This window comes from Trematosphaeria pertusa (assembly GCF_010094035.1).
Source record: "Trematosphaeria pertusa strain CBS 122368 unplaced genomic scaffold BU26scaffold_12, whole genome shotgun sequence".
Taxonomy (NCBI): Eukaryota; Fungi; Ascomycota; class Dothideomycetes; order Pleosporales; family Trematosphaeriaceae; genus Trematosphaeria; species Trematosphaeria pertusa.
The window spans coordinates 420,302-437,014 of NW_022987223.1; the positions used below are offsets into that span (position 1 = coordinate 420,302).

Genomic DNA, 16,713 nt, shown 5'->3' on the forward strand with positions numbered 1-16,713 from the left:
TTATATACTTTTAAGCCTAGCGCCAAGGCCCATAAGAGGACCCCGCCAGTGCTTTGCGGTTTCGTCAACCTAGAAATCCAATGGATCAATGTCCAATGTCCTCTAAGGACTTTCCTGCCACTTCTCAACCGTATATAAAAGCTCCTCATAGTCATAGCAGTGGTGCACCGTCCCGAATCCGCTTACTCCGCCCTTGTCGTCCTTTACTTCAAGTGTCCGATCCGCAGAGCACATTAAGCTCTGCCGTAGAAGGTCCACACAATGCCTTACATGCGAGGGAGACGTCATAACTGTGAACTCTTCGTCGGACATCTTTTTACCCTCCATGGCTGCGTCGTGAAGCTGCCAGTATGCATGTCGAATGGCGTCCTGATCGACTCCATCAGTACTCCAATACGCTCAATCCTGGCTAGAGTATGTCGGCTTACCAGGCAATGAAGTTGGTGAAAGACAGAGAGCGTGGAGCGATCAGGTATCGTGGGTTCGTGAGAAAAGAACCCCCCTTGTCTAGGGAAAAGAGTACCCCAAGCACCGTTGGTGATATTGTTCGGGGGATAAGAAAAGCTTCGGTCGTATACGAATTGTCTTGTCGTTAGAGGAACTGAGAAATGTTAATAGGCATGATGAAGGGCCTGCATAGTCTATCTACCTGGGATGAGGGAGGCTCCCGCAGCACTTGACTTTCCTATAAGGAATCCGACAAAGACTGACGCTCCTAGTGCGAGGGTAATCAAGATCGAGAGATAAAGAAGGCCAATTCTGCTAGCGAGCTGCCAATATCCCTTGAACGGGCCCTCATCAGATAAGAGAGTATACCCACGCGTTGAAAACCGAGAGGAGAGCATCATGATTGGGTATAATTCGTACAGCGCTCTGCGTCTGATGTTTAACAATGAACACCACAATTTACGCTTGCCTCTCAGTAATGCAATGACTAAATCTTTTTTTTCCGGACTGCAAATGAATCAACAATGGCCGTTTTCGGTCTTGCGTAACCGCCATGCATGTAAGACCTGACCCGACATCGCGGATCCGGATCCCTGCTATACTTCTTGATGCCGGGAACTGCTTCGAGCGGTAAGCAACGCTCGCTTCACTTGTGCAACGCTAACGTGAACGCCAATTGGGCCTCCCAGGCCCCAAGATTAAGGCTCGGGATTCCGTGTGAAGAAGCGAAGCCTTCAATGCAGGAAGCAAGACTCGTCCACATTTCGAACTGCATCGGGAATGTCGCACTCAGCCGGGGCGAGGCTCAGAAATAGATGTCAGGTGTGCATTATCTATCTTTCTGTGGCGGGATTTTTCTAGCAGCATTCGAAGCATTACTTTGGGCGGTTTGCTGGGCTCCGTACAGTTTCCTCCCGAGATCAAAACTCAGACTATACTAAATTCTGTCAAGATCAAACAATGCGGTTCTGGAAAGAGAGATCTCCTGTTTATGAATCCGTTCAAACAAGTGACGGAAACATCGAGGCATTCGGGCCAGGCCAATCGAACATGCGTTCGACTGATGAACGGCGGCTCAGCCGATATGGCCTCGTCGCTCTCCTCATCCTCACTCAGCTCTTCGCCCTATGTAGCGTCGGAATAGCAGCATACAGATTCGGTCAACTACAGGGGAGCACACCGCGGAAAAGCAACATTCCAGATTTCTATGGAGTAAAAGCCCATGGCGCTTTTGATTCAGGAAGTAGGCGCATTGCATTCTTCACCCCAGCTATTTGGGTCTCTGATTATGTACAGTTCGCACGCAGACCTTATTTTTCGACTACAATCGGACATTTGCGGAGCGCCCATCAATAGAGACCGACCAAGCTTGGGAAGCTATATTTCCCCCCCACGGAGGATTTTTCCACGATGATGTACTAGCGCCAACTGGTGCCAGTCTGGCTGTCTATCACCAACTGCACTGCCTGGTAACTAAACTGCCACCGAAAGGCTTTATCCAGAGCTAACAAGAATATAGGATGCCATACGCCACGCCTACTATGTCCTTCTTGATGCAGTTGTGGATGGCCATAACGTAACCTTCTCTGAGTTGGACGACTATAGTACAGATTGGCATACGCGACATTGTATTGACTTTCTGCGCCAAATGCTCATGTGCAACGCGGACTTGACAATCGAGGAAGTGGACCCATCACTAGGTGGCATCAGAGGCTTTGGAAATGGAAGGGAGCATGAGTGTGTGATCTGGGAAGATGTGAGGAACTGGAGTATTGCCCATCAACAGTGATATGCAGCACATCTTAATGAACGTTTTGACTGGTTTAATATTCCTTCGTAGATCTATTACAGCAAGACTGACCACGAACTCGGGCTATATACGTATTACTTTTCTGACGTGGGCGTTTTGAGTAGAGGATTAACTAGCTCGTCCACTTCTTCGTAGCTCACCACTCGGGGCCTCACTCCTTCCATGAAAAAGTTCCAATCTACACATTGGCGCTCGAATCGACGCACATCTAGCACTGGCTTGGGATCCGAGTGCGTCCACACAAAAGTTGTGAAAGATGTGTCGGGGTTACACATCACTGCTTGCCGCAGAATTTCGATGCAATGATCTGGATCACTGGATTAGAGTTAGATTCTTCGAAAACCGCGGGTTTCCTTACTCATGTGGACTTCAAGGTCCCTAGCATCGGATTGTGTCTGATTGGGAAAGTAATGGTCCCTATAATTCAGCTTCCGGAGCATTTTCTGGGCCCATTAGCTGTCCGTCAAAGAAAAGGTTTATTGTTTATATTGCACCCACCAAGCAGTGCAATTGATGAAACACGCCTAGCCATACAAGATTCCCCCCGCCCACTGGTAGTGTAACGGACTCTCGATGGTTACCGTTTCGATCGAGTTCCTCCTGAGAGACACGGACGCTGATGCTAGACATGAGGTTGTGCCAGGCGTCGTCAATCTTGTCCTCTGGTCCGCCCGCATATGAACTCATGCCAGCAGTGATGGTAAGAGTACGTTTGAAACGGAAGTGAGGATCGGTTAGAGCTTGGTCATGTTAGTGAGCCTTTTATGGGCAGAAGGGAGCGGATGGTGTCTAACCGTTATTGAGATTAGATGTCTGTCTCGAGAGGGATGTTGAAAGGAAGATTAGGGCGAAGGTATAGAGTAGAAAGAGTACCACGGAGAGCAAGTATTTCGTAAATTTAGAGGACGTTCGCAAGCGCTCATATAACTTTTCGCTCTGCCCTAGAGAGGCACCCAACCCTCCCATGGACTCCCCTATGAAAGGCTCGGTTTCTGAAGTAGACTTCATGTCCTGAACAGCAAACTCAGTGGAAATCATGAGAGTACTGTAAATTGAATGAAGAGAAAGGCTTCCTCCTCTAGGATGGGCGTGATTTGCTCAGGACGACCTCCAGGTGTTCGTGTTCGTCAATGCGTCTGCGCTGCGCCTCCAGCCTCCTTCCTGCGACTCCTTTGTAGATTCCCGTCCAGGTTCGTGCGGCTCGGGCATCAAAGCACATCGGAATTGAAAAGGCAATGCTGGTAGAGGATCCTTCAGCATTCCAATTTCAAATCACGGCGGGATTACGGCACTCCAAACCCGGACTAAAATCACACCTGGGGCCCCCCAGGGCACACAAGTCTTAAAGCCAAGTGCAATCTTTGAAAGTCATCCTCTCTAAGATTCTCATTCAGTCAGTCGTTGCTTCTACAATTTGCGCACCTAGATATCATATACATCTATCGTCAAACTTTTGAAGCCTACCACATCAAAAATGCGTATTACTCTCGCTCTCATTGCGCTCTTCGGATTCTCGGCATGGGCCTTACCCATAACCAGTACGTTTTACAACGCACACCGTCTCTCTTGAGACTCTAATCAGCCATTTTAGAGTCGGCAAACACACTCGCTCCACGACACGACAATGATGAGCAAATCCGCTATCCCGACCGCGATGAAGACATCAGATATCCGGATGCTGGTCTGTACGCAGAATCAGGATGAAGTGTGTCATCTGGCCTACACAGGGCTCGAGTTGTTGCTGCAGGGGACGTACATGCTGGGTGAGCAAGTTCTGTGAGAAACAACCCAGGTACTTAGAAATGAATTGAGCTTTGTTCCTATGAATAGAATGCCACATTTGACATTAATTCTCTTGCGTAAGCCCAAAGCCTTCTCAGCATGAATATCTGGCACCAGATGAGCGATAGGAAGTTGTGCGTGGAGTTTGGAGCCGAACGACCTTCCCAAGCTGCATATGCGGCTTATTTCTCGGGCTCCGATGGCTCCTACTCCACTTATAGCGCTGCGGTTAAATTGATACTGGATGGTTACCATACCGCGTGCAATTGGAAGGATGCGAGGCTTTCGCATATCGGCGTTCGTGGCGCAGCCCGATTAGCATCCTCAAACCCCGCTCCTGACCTAATGGGACTTCTGTATGTGGCCTTTCTCGCCCTAATCCCTGATTCCCGGCATACGAGCGTCGAAGCAGTAAGAGCTATTTTGGTCCGAACTTAAGAAGGAAAGTCCCGCCGATGGAATATCTCGCTTGCCTCATGGGGACTTTCTCGGACGCGGTGCCACCTTGTCGTTGAATCCAGCAGAAGATTAACGAGCTGAGCTGCGTGTTTCAGTATGCCAGCACCATAGAGGAAGCGCTCCATGTATCGGGAAACTATGCTTACGCGTTGTGCCGCAATGCATCTTTGGGGCGAGGGCGTGTTGCCTCCGAAACCCGATGCAGAGAGTTGATTACAAATCCTCGCAAGGCAGTGGACGAGCCTGATACGGTTGCATTGGAGCTGGGGCGATCCATGGTGGCTTGTTTCGTTGATTCCTCTATACCAGCTGCGGTTGCTAGTTGGGAAAAATTGATGATGCTCCAAGGCCCGGCATCGGTACGGACGATCACGATTGCACAGCACCGCTAGCATCATGTTCCCATCAGATATTCAAGAGCTTGCGAACATAATCGCATACAACACTGCCATCTACAAACATCATTTAGCCTCGAACAACCTGCCAGCACCTTCTCACCATGAACTGCCGCCCGATAAACCCATTACGCTACCGGAAGACATTGAGAATGCACGACAATCAGCGCTCGAAGCGGCTCATGAGCTTCAAAGCCTCCTCAACGGGTCAATAGGCCATATCATGGATGCAGCTACACGAGTGAGTCTGCCTGTCGCAGGAAAAAGCGGAAGTTAATGTTTGCTAGAGTACACGGATCATGACGCTTCATTTCATCCACACATACAAAGTCGGGTACAATCTTGGCTGGGGCGAGAAAACCACTTTCGGAGAGATCGCGAAGCAGTCGAACCTCGATGAAGATGATACGAAGCGGATGGTTCGGCTGGCCATAACTGAGCACTTCTTCACCGAGCCAGAGAACGGGGTGGTGATGCACACGGCAGCCTCATATGAGCTCGCGCGCAATCGATTGCTCTCCGCGTGGGTCGGGCTGACAACGCAAGAGAACTGGCCGCCGATGTTAAAGGTGAGAGTTTGTGCCTTTCAGGTGCCAAACGCTGCGTATGTGGGGCTGAGAAAGATATAGATCACAGAAGCCCTCGGAAGGTATCCCGGCTCCGAGGAACCACTTCAATCGGTGAGACACCTCAAATGTGGGCAATTATCTGTGAAGCTAACGTAGATATTAGGCGTACGCTATGGCGCACAACATTTCGGAGGACGCATTCAAGATCTGGGAGAAGGATCCGGCACGTATCGCACAGTTTTCAGATGCCATGGCCTTCCTTCACTCCGATTCCGGCTTCCAGCCGTTAGAAGTCCTGGTCGGATGCGACGTCAGTCACGTTCCCTCGCCCGCGTTCGTCGATGTCGGCGGTTCAAAGGGTCACGTCAGTATTCAGATTGCGCGGCAACACCCAGAGTGGAGATTCATCGTCCAAGACTCACCGCAGACTATCGCTCATGCGCCGGCAGAAGTTCCGGTAGATGTTGAAGACAAGGTGTCATTCCAAGCTCACGACTTTTGGACGGAGCAGCCAGTTAAAGGTGCAGATGTGTACTTTTTCAAGACGATATTCCACGACTGGAGTGATAAGTATGCAGTCAAGATACTGCGGGCTTTGATCCCTGCGTTGAAACCTGGAGCAAGGGTCATAATTGCCGATGTGTGCATTCCTCCCATAGGCGCGGTCAGTTTGTATAAGGAGCATTGGATCCGGTAAGTTTTTCCTTCCCAAGCAAATACGATGGAGACTGATGTCGAGCAGAGGGCTCGATATTGTAATGAAGTGCTTTACTAATGCCAGGGAGCGAGAATACGATGATTGGGCTGCGCTTTTCTTGAAGACGGATTCTCGATTTAGATTCCTAGGAGCTAGAACGCCGGCGGGGAGTAAGGCTTCATTCATTGAAGCGGAATGGTATCCAGCGCCGGGCGAATGTCCTGGCGATGTTACCATGAATTACTCCGTGGTCCGGGAAAATGGCACAGCAAGTCACGAGTGTGTTGGAGTAGAAACGGACTGAGATGTGTTCTAACGAAAGGAGCTACCTAGGTGCGCCCGAATTAAGACTGAATTATACGACGCTTTCCGAATGTTGAGTAAGAGTGATAAACAACCACTAATTATACCATAAGTATGAGGCAAACGATGTCTGCAATTTCAGTCTTTATTCATCTGCTCAAAGCCACACCTAATCCCACGTGCAGGAGAGAACGCAAGGGGTGCCAGTACCGAGCGGCCAGACTCAGCTATGCGGTCCCATTCTGAATATTACGCACCTTCGATCAGAGTCAGAGCCCTTTCAGCGTGGATAAAGAAAGCGAAACAAGATTCTATTATTGAACCTCCACCACCCGAATCATTGGCTAGTAATCCGCCCATGCAACATTTTCGCAATTCTCTCCTTTAAGAACTCAGGTATAAGGCACCGCGCAGAACCTTCATCGTCCTTGGAGAGCTTCATTTACTTCCAAGCGCTATGTTGAACTTCGACGTCGGTGGTAGTTCGAATACCACGCGCAAGGCAAACCTGAGAGCCATCTTCATTGGCCGTAATTTTGACCACTCTTCCTTCCTTCCCGGACTGCATGCTACCTTGAGGACTAGCGTTAAGCATGTACGAGTTATCCGAACCTCCTTTGCGCCTGCTGAATAGAGACGGGAATGTCGATCCAAAAGGCTGGTTGTACAGTTTGCGAAACAACGGGCGGAGACTTGGGACGCAGGCACAGACGATGATGACGCAGCACTCGATGGCGACCCAAAGCACGAGCGTCCAAATTGACCCTGGTATAAAATTAGCTTGACTTGAGCGAGAGGTTGCGTGTGGACATACAGGTGAAGTCGGTCTGCTCTGCCAGCTTCGCTAACTTTGTAGTGCGGATGATAGCCGCTACGCCGGCACTGCGAGTATATTAGTCGGCATGCGACATGCCCCAGTCGTCAGAAAACAGACGGGAGTGACGTACAAGCAACCGAATCCCATCAAGGAGCAGACGGCAGCCTTTTTCCTCCAATTCATCTGCAAGTTCAACACTACCGTAGTAGGGAACAACGCAAGCGAGAAGTCGGTGAAGGCGGATAGTGCTGGACGAGCATGTCAGCCGGAAGAAGGCATTTCAAAATGTGCAGGACGAAGATACATACCTCCCTGCGAAATTGCAAGATTTGCTACAATGCTTGGATCCCAGCACTTGCCCCCAGCACGCGTCCAGTAGGCAGAAGTGGGGGTGCATTGAACAAACGAGGTAATAATGCAGACGATGGAAAGTGCATTAAGAAGGATGTTCAGAGCCCACAGCCACGCGACAGCGAGTTTGTTCGGATCCAGAAGCTTGATCAAGAGCATTGTCACCGCAACCTTGGGTATTGTTGTGCCAAGAATAGCGACAGGCTCTGAGAACAGCTGCCACTTGACAACTTTGGATATGTTCAAGGGATTTGATATGAGGAGATAGTATTGATGACGCGCAAGTCCATAGTGAATGGAGACTGATACGAAGGCACTTTGGATATAGAGGAGTGTCTATGGAGTCAGCGGCTGCCTATTTTACCAGAAGCAATGATCCGTACCATCGATACGCCGAGGATCACATCCTCCCAGCCAAGGTTCCGCGTGAGGTACTTTCGAGCGTAAACCCTCGACAAGTAAACTACCGTGGTGATGCCGGTGAGAAGCCAGATAACACCGTTGAGCTCCTTGCCGCGGTTAACATCGCCATCAGTCGGCGGTGGAGGAAGTTGTGGTGGAGCAGACATTATGTCTTCAATTCTATATCATAAAAAGGATTGGAGTTGAATGAAAGGAGTTACAAGACTGAAAAGTGGAGTAGGAAAAGCTTGATGGCCTGGGGCACCGTGGATGCGGCTCGCGGGATGGGCTTTTCTGAGAAAGCGTTATTGCCGTCATGTACTACAAGTCCCACTGGCACCGAGTTAGTTTACCCGGTCGACATGTTTATGTTCGCGTCGGGGACTTGGCATGAAGCCCGATGAATCCTGCAGGGTCGTGCGCAGCTGCATGCAAATGCGGCGCATACGCGCCTGGATTCTGCCATTCCGGTGGAATAGGAGTCTAGGTGCTTTTCCAACACAACCCAACCTTGGGGCTGCGGAGACTATTTACTAAGCTGTGATTGGCCGCGTTCGTTTGCCTTGCGCGGGAGCAATTAACCTCCTGAAATCGAGCGGCGCAGTTACCTACGTAGAAAATTCCATTTATTTTCACAGCCGAAGCATGCCACTTTCTTGCTTGAAACACAGCAACTTCCTATCAAATACTTAATATGGCTACTGCAAGTATCCTTGATCTTGCAAGCTCCATCGAGCAGAACACTCGCGTCGTGTACGAGTACCTGCAAGAAAATGGCTTACCTGAACCCTCCTTCGAGGCCACATCTCCACCGGATCTGCCGCTGCCGCCGAATGTCTCTCAGGCAAAGGAGGCTGCCTTGGAGGCCATGGATGAGTTGCAAACTTTGCTCTTAGGTCCTATGCCGAAGATCTTTCATGAGCTAATTCACACGGTACGGTCAGATGCGCCGCCCGGGACTTATTCTTCTGACGTGCTCTCCAGCCCACCAGCCTGACCAGCCTCCACGCCGTCGCTAGATTCAAGATGGCGAACGCATTTCCAGCAACGTCGACAACTACTGTTCCAGAGCTTGCGAAGGCATCCAGACTAGACGAGGGGGACTGCATTCGGCTGGTGCGCCACGCAGTTGCAAACCGCCTTCTCCTCGAGAAGTCTCCAGGTGTTATTTCACACTCCGCTATGAGCAGTGCCATTGCGAACGTTCCTCTCCTCAGGGAGTGGATTGAAGAGTCTTGCGAGAATATGTGGTCCTCCGGCCCGCGCATCGTTTCTGCCATGGAAAAGTGGCCGGGATCAGAAGAGCCCCACCAAACCGCCTATAATATTGCACACCACACGGACCTCTCGTTCTTCGAAAACATCGCGAGCGATACAACAGGGACGCGGGCGAAGAGATTCGCCGAGTCGATGAGCTTCTTCCAAGCTAGTCCAGGAATGCAGACCTCGCTAGTCGTCGACAACTACAACTGGGGAGATTACAAAACCATGGTCGACATTGGCGGTTCCCACGGTGCCGTGCCCTTGGAGCTGACCAAGCGCTTCCCCGACATGAAATGCACCGTTCAAGACCTCCCGGAAGTGATCGCAACAGCGCCAAAGAACGTTGAACGCGTCGACTTCCAGGCGCACGACTTCTTCACCGCGCAACCTGTGAAAGGCGCCGATGTCTACTTTTTTAGGATGATCCTCCATAATTGGAGCGATAAATACTGCATCCAGATTCTTCGCAATATCATACCGGCGATGAAGAAGGGCTCAAGGGTCGTTATCAACGATCACGTGGTTCCGGCGCCAGGGATCCTGAGTCCATACAAGGACCGGTCGGTTCGCGCGTTCGACTTGGTCATGAAGGAGTGCTTTAATGCGAAGGAGCGGGATATTGATGACTGGACGGAGTTGTTGAAGAAGGCCGATGAGCGGTTCGTGATTGCTGACGTTAAGCGGCCGGAGGGCTCGCAGCTGCAGATTATCGACGTGCAGTGGGATACGTGACGAGTATCGATTGGGTTGGGCTGCAATGCAGGTAGGTAGTTGTCGAGCTCTTTTGCGGACATGTGCTGCTGCGCCGCAGACCAGGCAGGCTGATGTGGCCAATGACGGCTTGGTAGAGAGTTTTTACAGGGCGCGAGGCTAGGGCCCTGTTTACTGTCGCGCCGCAGCGTCCGGCGAGAGCGAGCAGGGATAAAATAAGCTTAAAATATAGCGTCTTTTTCTTCAAAACGAAAAAGTACGGCGAGAATGAAGGCAGTTTGCACGTTTGATCCGTTTTGCCTTCCCTTTTCAAGAAGAAGCCTTCCTTTTTGAAGAAAAGCGCGCCACATGTAAGCGCTAAAAGTGAGCTTATTTTACCCCCTGAAGAAAATTCCTTCAAACGTAAAGGTACAGTAAACAGAACCTCCGTTTCGGCTTGAAATTATACAAAAATGTGCTATTTTCTCGCCAGACCGTCCGGCGCGTCTGTTTTGACTCCGTTTTGGCAGCTGAAATGGACCATCCGGCGCGACAGTAAACAGGGCCTGAGGGGCGGAGGACTTGATTCGAACTACGCAGTCGGCTGAGGTCTACCCTGTCCAGCTAAAGAAATTATTGTAAGTGAAGTTCTTATCGTCGAGGCTTCTGTGATAATGGTCCTGGCACCAGTGACGGTCATTGGTTTCGTGTGGAGTTCTCTTTCGCCGGAGCACCGATTCGAAAGCGCCTCGCGTCTTACATGCAGTCAATTTTACGAGACGACCCCGCAGCAAGTACTCGGCTCCGCCCTTTCAGCAAGAACTAGCCAAGGGGGAATGCGGTACAGACTTCGACCCGATTGGCCGCTGCGGTCGGTTCTTATCCAAAGTATCTTTAGGCACCAGCCACAAAGGCTAGCTGAACCTTGGAACTCTAGCCATAAAGTTGTCGCCAGCACGCACTCAGCCCGCCCGCCAGTATAGCACCTCTTATCAACCGCTTCGACCACATTACACTCTTATAACTGGTATCATACGTATGTCCACGACCAATTCCTCGCTGCTAGGGTTGGGGATAGCGAGATGTCGCCTAAGCGCGGGGGGCACTCTACTCCCTCTGCGCTCAGGGATCTCAGCCCTCCTAACGGAAACGGCTCAATCTATGAGTCTTTACCCGAAGTCGAATACCTCAGAGTACTCAAGCTGCATCCTGGTGCCCACAACGATGAGATCAAGTGCCACCTGGAGATCGTGTCACCTGAATGCTCAAAAGACCAGTACGAAGCAATATCATACGTCTGGGGCGATCCAAACATCACCACCGAAATTACCTGCAACAGGAAACACGTTCCGGTTACGGTAAATCTCGTAGATGCGCTGCGAACATTTCGCGATTCGGACAAAATGCGTACCCTGTGGGCAGATGCACTCTGCATCAATCAGAAAGATGACCGTGAGAAGGGCCATCAGGTTAAGAGGATGGGTCACGTCTTCGAGAACGCGAAGTGCGTCCTCGTCTGGCTCGGTCGAGATACTGGGAATGTTGCTGAGGATTGCTTTGAATTGATTCGGGACACGACCGATTATTTTGACAAGATGTTTCTGCAAAACGACCGTGAAGTCCGCCGCATACCTGCGCTTACGCGACCCTACCCGATCTGCGTGGACGAGGAGAGATGGAGAAATGTTCGTACGCTGCTCAGCTTGCCTTGGTTCCACCGCGTCTGGATAATTCAAGAAGCGGCCGTGGCAAAAGAATGCATCATGTTCTGGGGAGCAGCCAAAATCGATATTGCGGATGCATTCGAGCTGTCTTGTTGGTATTTGCAGAAAGCCGACTTCGCAGCTATCATCGAGAGTTTCAGCTTTCGGCCGCGCCTTGGTTACCTTGGTTCCGACTTCAGAAGGATCCACAGCAAATACAATACCCAACAGTCGTGGCGTTATTCACGTCCATTACTGAAGCACCATTGCCTCAACACAGATGAGTGGAATTTCGTCTCTCTCTTACGAGGGGCCCAAGGGATGAATGCATCCGATCCCCGTGATCGCGTCTATGCTTTTCTGGGGTGTCCGTATGCGAAGCAAAAAGATGGACAGACGATTATCGAAGCAGACTATTCCAAGACCACCGAAGAATTTTACCTCCATACAGCATGTACGCTGCTGCAACATCAGAGAGAAGGGCCTTGGGTTCTCACTGCCATCTACCACCCCAGCTTGGATCATCTTTTGCATTCCAAGCGCCCATCGTGGGTACCTAACTGGAGCCAGGCCTGGCATCAATATCGGATAGCGAATCCCGCCAACTGGTATCGTGCCGGCGGACGAGGCGAATTGTTCTCGGCAAGCCCACGGGAAGACAATGTGCTGGAAGTAGCAGGCTTCGTTTTTGACAAGATTGCATGGACATCCACGTTGATCCAGAGCCACAACATTACATTGACGCCACACACCTGGGACGAAGAGATTCACGTAGTTGGTGAGCCTTATATTGACATCTTATGGAAAGAAACGTCTTCGGCGGCCGCTGAGTTAGGAATGCCTCTGCGACACGACGATTATACACTTACTTTGGTCTCGGGCTACAGTAACAGAAACTCAAAGACGCCTGATATGACATTACATCGAGCGAATTTCAAAGCTTATCGTTGTGTCGCGCGCTCTTTATTCTCGAACGCATCGGACGTTGGAACTAAACCGGCTACTGGGGATGGAGACCTGTACCGTATGCAGGCGAAGATCACTGGGTGCAAGATGCGACGGTTGGCGCTGACAGAGGGGGGCCGACTGGGTCTTGTTCCTGGCCTGACGACGGAAGTTGGCGATGTCTGTTGTATCTTTATTGGAGTAAGTGTCCCGCTTATTCTCAAACCTGCGAATAACGGGAGATATCGGTTGGGTGGTGACGGCTATATTTCCGGCGTTATGGACGGGGAGTTGATGGAACAGTATGATTCCGGTGGTTTTGGTCAAGAGAAAATTGTCTTGATATGAATGTCTAATGGTTGGTGACTTGTACAATATAGTTGGCAGTGCTACCATGCTTTTTTATTCTGCACTGGCTGAATGCGTTTGCTCTGTTACGCTGCATTAAAGGGAATAGATATAAAGCTCCTTCCATAGTGCTCGAGAGAAGAAATAAGTCTTTGGTTGACTCCAAGTGCGCTATCCGCCCGTAGCCGCTGCGGTGCGGCTTACGGCAACTCGTTCACAGCGTGACGGAGAGGATGCGCAAGCAAAGGCAAACGGATATTCTTAGTAGCAGCCCCTGCCGTAACTTCTCTCCGGGCTTCAAAACCGCGTTACTCCAACGCAGTAACCTTGGAACTTATCTCTATTTCTCCTCTTCCGTTTATGCTAGGGACTCTTCCTATCAATATATCAGCGAAAAGAGTGTGAGATAATACGAATGAATTGTAGGAATCTACGAAAGAGCTCAATGTATCACGTGGGCTGTGACCGAATCCGGTAGTCATATAACGTTCTCAACGTCCCTCTCAGAATTACCCTACGACTCTTTCCATTAGGTTTATCTGCACCAATATTGCGGCATCTCATTTTATTTGGAGTACTTTGCATTAGGATGGAAAAGGTCATGTGCTTGCCCAAGAACCTTGGAACTCAATGTGCCATGTCATTCGTGGATAAGCGAGCGTCAGCGCTCCACATCCTGCAGCCTGCCACCGCGCAACTTGTTCACCATCTTCATGTCCCAAAGCCTAGCCTACGTCCCGCCGTCTCCTCATGGCGTCCTCCGCAGTTGACCTTGGATACTATCCGATAATCATACCCTAAACCAACTTCCTGAGGTTTAAGCAGGCCCAGTCCTCTCACAACTAGCCACATGTCCACGGACGCGCCACCGCTTGCGGCAATTGCCGCGCCTATTGTACCTAGCCAGTACTCGTACTCCCCGCTCCCGGCGGCTCGGGGATGGATTCGTCTCCTCCGTCTTCGTCCTCATTCGGATCCATCTTCCCCGATTCAATGCGTCCTCTTCCATTACCCGCTCCAACAATCAAGTGGACATCTCTACGAAGCACTCTCCTACGTATGGGGCGATCACGGTCGGGCTCTCCCCATCCTCATCGGGGAGACGGAGCTACGAGTCACAGTCAATCTCCACGCCGCCTTGACCCGACTTCGCAATGCTTTCCTTGAGCGTGTGCTCTGGATTGACGCCATCTGCATCAATCAAGCCGACCTAGAGGAACGTGGAAGTCAGGTCCAGATCATGGCACAGATTTATGCCTCTGCGAATAGAGTGATCGTCTCCCTCGGGGAGACGGCGGATCGAAGCATCAGTGCTTTCAAGTTAATCAGGATGGCCGCCGAGGCCTCAATTGAGGGAAACAGAACATTTGACCCATGGCGTTTATGGGAATGCAGACAATGTGAACTGTGGACTCCAGAGTATGGGCGGTGTGCTACATGCAGTGGCAAAAGTCTTCCGACTGAGGCGTGGGCACCAGGAACTGAGACGGCGGCGCGCAAATTTCAGGCTATCAACCTACTTCTCGGTAGGTCATGGTTTAGACGCGTTTGGGTGAGTGCAATGTAACCTCCACATCGGCATAAAATATGCCCTAACCACTTAGTGTTAGGTCCTTCAGGAGGTCGCCGCAGCTAGACGCATTCTCATCACGTGTGGCACTGAGGCCATCAACGGAAATGCTTTCTGCTACGGCTTAGAGACGCCAGCGTTCCAAGAGCTGGACCTCCTGGATACAATTCGGCCCGTGCTTTACCTCATCAAGGGCTCGATGGCTCGTCCTCAACACGAGGGTGCTTTCTCAGCAAGCACCCATCTCAATATTACGACGCTAGGTGAACTCATCAGCATGTTCAATCTCCATAAAGCTTCGGACCTTCGCGATAAAGTATATGCTTTAATAGGTATGGCAAGGATGGATTCAAGCACATCTACTTTGCTCCCAGACTACACAATACCGTGGAAGGTCCTTTTTCAACGCCTTCTTAGAACCTTGCTTGGACACCAAGTTGAGCTGGAAACTTGGAATGAGAGGGAAGTAGCTGTTGTCAGAGGAAAGGCATGCGCATTGGGTCAAGTTACGCTGGTACGAAGCTACGCCCTCTCTGGAGGTCGGCAAATTATCCAGGTCCAGTCGAATGGATGCCGCGGATATGATACGCCCTCTCTCCAATGGGGCTTTACTTGGACTGTTCAGATGCCAGCCAGACCGGTTCTGGAAGGAGATATTGTGTGCTTAGTCCGCGGCGCTTTGTATCCTTGCATCGTCCGCCCTCACGGGAGCCTTTTCTCTATCATCATGATCGTAACAGCGGAGCCTCATGAGTTTACTAGAGGAGACTGGGAGTATGATGGCTTCTATGGTTGGGAGAAAGGCTTCTCAGGACCTGGCGACACCTGGATCTGGAGCCGGGATGTGCTAATGGTATGCGATTGGGAACAATCTGAACCACCACAATCGATAAACCACGTATATCAACGAATCGGACACCCGCGCAAGGCCTTTGACCTGGCGATGGACCTGGAAAGTACAGCGCGTATGTTGGAAGAATACAGGCACTATCAATTAGGTAGTGAGATGCTTAGAGAGGCATTGAATGCCCTGGGCGATTCCCTTGAAGAAGAGTGGGTGCGGGCCAGACGAAGATTGCAACAGCTCCGCTTAATGTTCAAGGAACACAAAGCCTGGGAATACGTCATCGCAACTCTCCATGAAGACTTCAACTGCGCATCTGGACGTAAGCTAGGACGCCCTACCGACTCGAGCCCGATGACTGCTCGCTCTTATCCGGACAGCCTTGAATTCCTGGATTACCTTAGCAAGAATGCGGAAAAGGTAGCGCTTGAGATGACACACAAGGACGATCACGGCTCTCTGCTCTTGCTCTTCCGACTTATTGGAGATGCTATCCCTCTTTCTGCTGCTATCGTAAAGGGCTTCGTGGCTAGTGCCAACAGCTTTGAAATATTGCAGTGCATCTTCGAGACATGGGAGAGAGGCAACGAGATCGAGATTACCTACGAGATGCTCCGTTCGGCGATGTCCGAGCGTTGGGCATCCCGGCCCGGATTCAAGCTGCTGGTGGATCGTCGAGCCGACCATATAGCAGGGATAATCAGGACAACTGATATCTGCAAAGTAGCTGCAATTATGGAGCGCTTGCATGGTCTTCGGATCCTTGACGTGTTTCTTGAACGGTTCGACTTTCTTACCCAGGAGCCTCTCAGCAGAATCGCAGAGCTGTACCAACAGGCCTTTCAGCTAGACGAGGGTGCGGTCCGCGAACTTGTCGCTGAAGACATCGATCTGGATATTCCTGGAACGCGATCGGAGTCTCTTTTAGTCAAAGCATCAGAGTACGGGCGGGCAGATCTTGTGAAGTTACTGCTCGAGAGTCGTAGGGTGAACGTCAATTTCCTAGATCGGTACGAGATGACGCCGCTTTACCTCACTACGGCGGCCGGGCATGTCGAGATCTGCAGGCTCCTTCTGCAGCATGGCGCTAATCCACATACTAAAACATACTACGGAGACACGCCCTTGCAGTGGATGCAGCGATTGGACGAAAAAGCGGGGTTGCTGGAAGTTTTTGACGCAGTCATCGAGCAGCAGGAGAAGAGCGCCCATGAGCCGGTATCCATCAGCCCTGCCGAGTTCGCGGAAAAATGCTCTGTCAGCGTTGAAGAAACTCCTGAGGAAGAGGACGCATGAATGTTGGAGCGAGAGCATTATG

General features: G+C 50.8%; 8 protein-coding genes across 8 annotated transcripts; 5 read left to right on the forward strand and 3 right to left on the reverse strand.

Moving 5' to 3' along the window:
- Positions 1-99: 99 nt before the first annotated feature.
- On the reverse strand, positions 100-861 carry BU26DRAFT_462243 (uncharacterized protein; the record flags this gene model as incomplete). The annotated part of the gene is made up of 3 exons (XM_033825084.1): positions 650-861; positions 429-601; positions 100-369 (listed from the first exon to the last, which is right to left on the reverse strand). Exons 1-3 carry the CDS (start codon positions 846-848, stop codon positions 103-105), a joined length of 639 nt encoding a protein of 212 aa, XP_033680418.1. The 5' UTR covers positions 849-861.
- Positions 862-1,497: 636 nt separating this feature from the next.
- Positions 1,498-2,236, forward strand: BU26DRAFT_568000 (uncharacterized protein; the record flags this gene model as incomplete). Its single annotated transcript, XM_033833726.1, has 3 exons — positions 1,498-1,690; positions 1,744-1,916; positions 1,967-2,236. 3 exons carry the CDS (start codon positions 1,498-1,500, stop codon positions 2,234-2,236), a joined length of 636 nt encoding a protein of 211 aa, XP_033680419.1.
- On the reverse strand, positions 1,967-3,434 carry BU26DRAFT_68381 (uncharacterized protein). The gene is made up of 4 exons (XM_033836207.1): positions 3,052-3,434; positions 2,756-2,997; positions 2,616-2,700; positions 1,967-2,564 (listed from the first exon to the last, which is right to left on the reverse strand). Exons 1-4 carry the CDS (start codon positions 3,293-3,295, stop codon positions 2,332-2,334), a joined length of 804 nt encoding a protein of 267 aa, XP_033680420.1. The 5' UTR covers positions 3,296-3,434; the 3' UTR covers positions 1,967-2,331.
- Positions 3,435-4,795: 1,361 nt separating this feature from the next.
- On the forward strand, positions 4,796-6,520 carry BU26DRAFT_607668 (S-adenosyl-L-methionine-dependent methyltransferase). The gene is made up of 5 exons (XM_033835778.1): positions 4,796-5,134; positions 5,181-5,462; positions 5,523-5,573; positions 5,626-6,155; positions 6,205-6,520. The coding sequence occupies exons 1-5, from the start codon at positions 4,895-4,897 to the stop codon at positions 6,461-6,463; spliced, it is 1,362 nt and encodes a 453-aa protein (XP_033680421.1). The 5' UTR covers positions 4,796-4,894; the 3' UTR covers positions 6,464-6,520.
- An 85-nt stretch (positions 6,521-6,605) lies between these two features.
- Positions 6,606-8,305, reverse strand: BU26DRAFT_607669 (uncharacterized protein). Its single transcript, XM_033835779.1, has 5 exons — positions 8,014-8,305; positions 7,588-7,966; positions 7,410-7,527; positions 7,277-7,344; positions 6,606-7,227 (listed from the first exon to the last, which is right to left on the reverse strand). The coding sequence occupies exons 1-5, from the start codon at positions 8,197-8,199 to the stop codon at positions 6,905-6,907; spliced, it is 1,074 nt and encodes a 357-aa protein (XP_033680422.1). The 5' UTR covers positions 8,200-8,305; the 3' UTR covers positions 6,606-6,904.
- Positions 8,306-8,665: 360 nt separating this feature from the next.
- Positions 8,666-10,283, forward strand: BU26DRAFT_607670 (S-adenosyl-L-methionine-dependent methyltransferase). The gene is made up of 2 exons (XM_033835780.1): positions 8,666-8,966; positions 9,017-10,283. The coding sequence occupies exons 1-2, from the start codon at positions 8,727-8,729 to the stop codon at positions 10,025-10,027; spliced, it is 1,251 nt and encodes a 416-aa protein (XP_033680423.1). The 5' UTR covers positions 8,666-8,726; the 3' UTR covers positions 10,028-10,283.
- Positions 10,284-10,971: 688 nt separating this feature from the next.
- On the forward strand, positions 10,972-13,098 carry BU26DRAFT_521878 (HET-domain-containing protein). The gene has a single exon (XM_033829647.1). The coding sequence runs from the start codon at positions 11,068-11,070 to the stop codon at positions 12,979-12,981; it is 1,914 nt and encodes a 637-aa protein (XP_033680424.1). The 5' UTR covers positions 10,972-11,067; the 3' UTR covers positions 12,982-13,098.
- Positions 13,099-13,831: 733 nt separating this feature from the next.
- On the forward strand, positions 13,832-16,691 carry BU26DRAFT_568007 (uncharacterized protein; the record flags this gene model as incomplete). The annotated part of the gene is made up of 2 exons (XM_033833727.1): positions 13,832-14,533; positions 14,592-16,691. The coding sequence occupies 2 exons, from the start codon at positions 13,832-13,834 to the stop codon at positions 16,689-16,691; spliced, it is 2,802 nt and encodes a 933-aa protein (XP_033680425.1).
- Between the last annotated feature and the right edge of the window lie 22 nt (positions 16,692-16,713).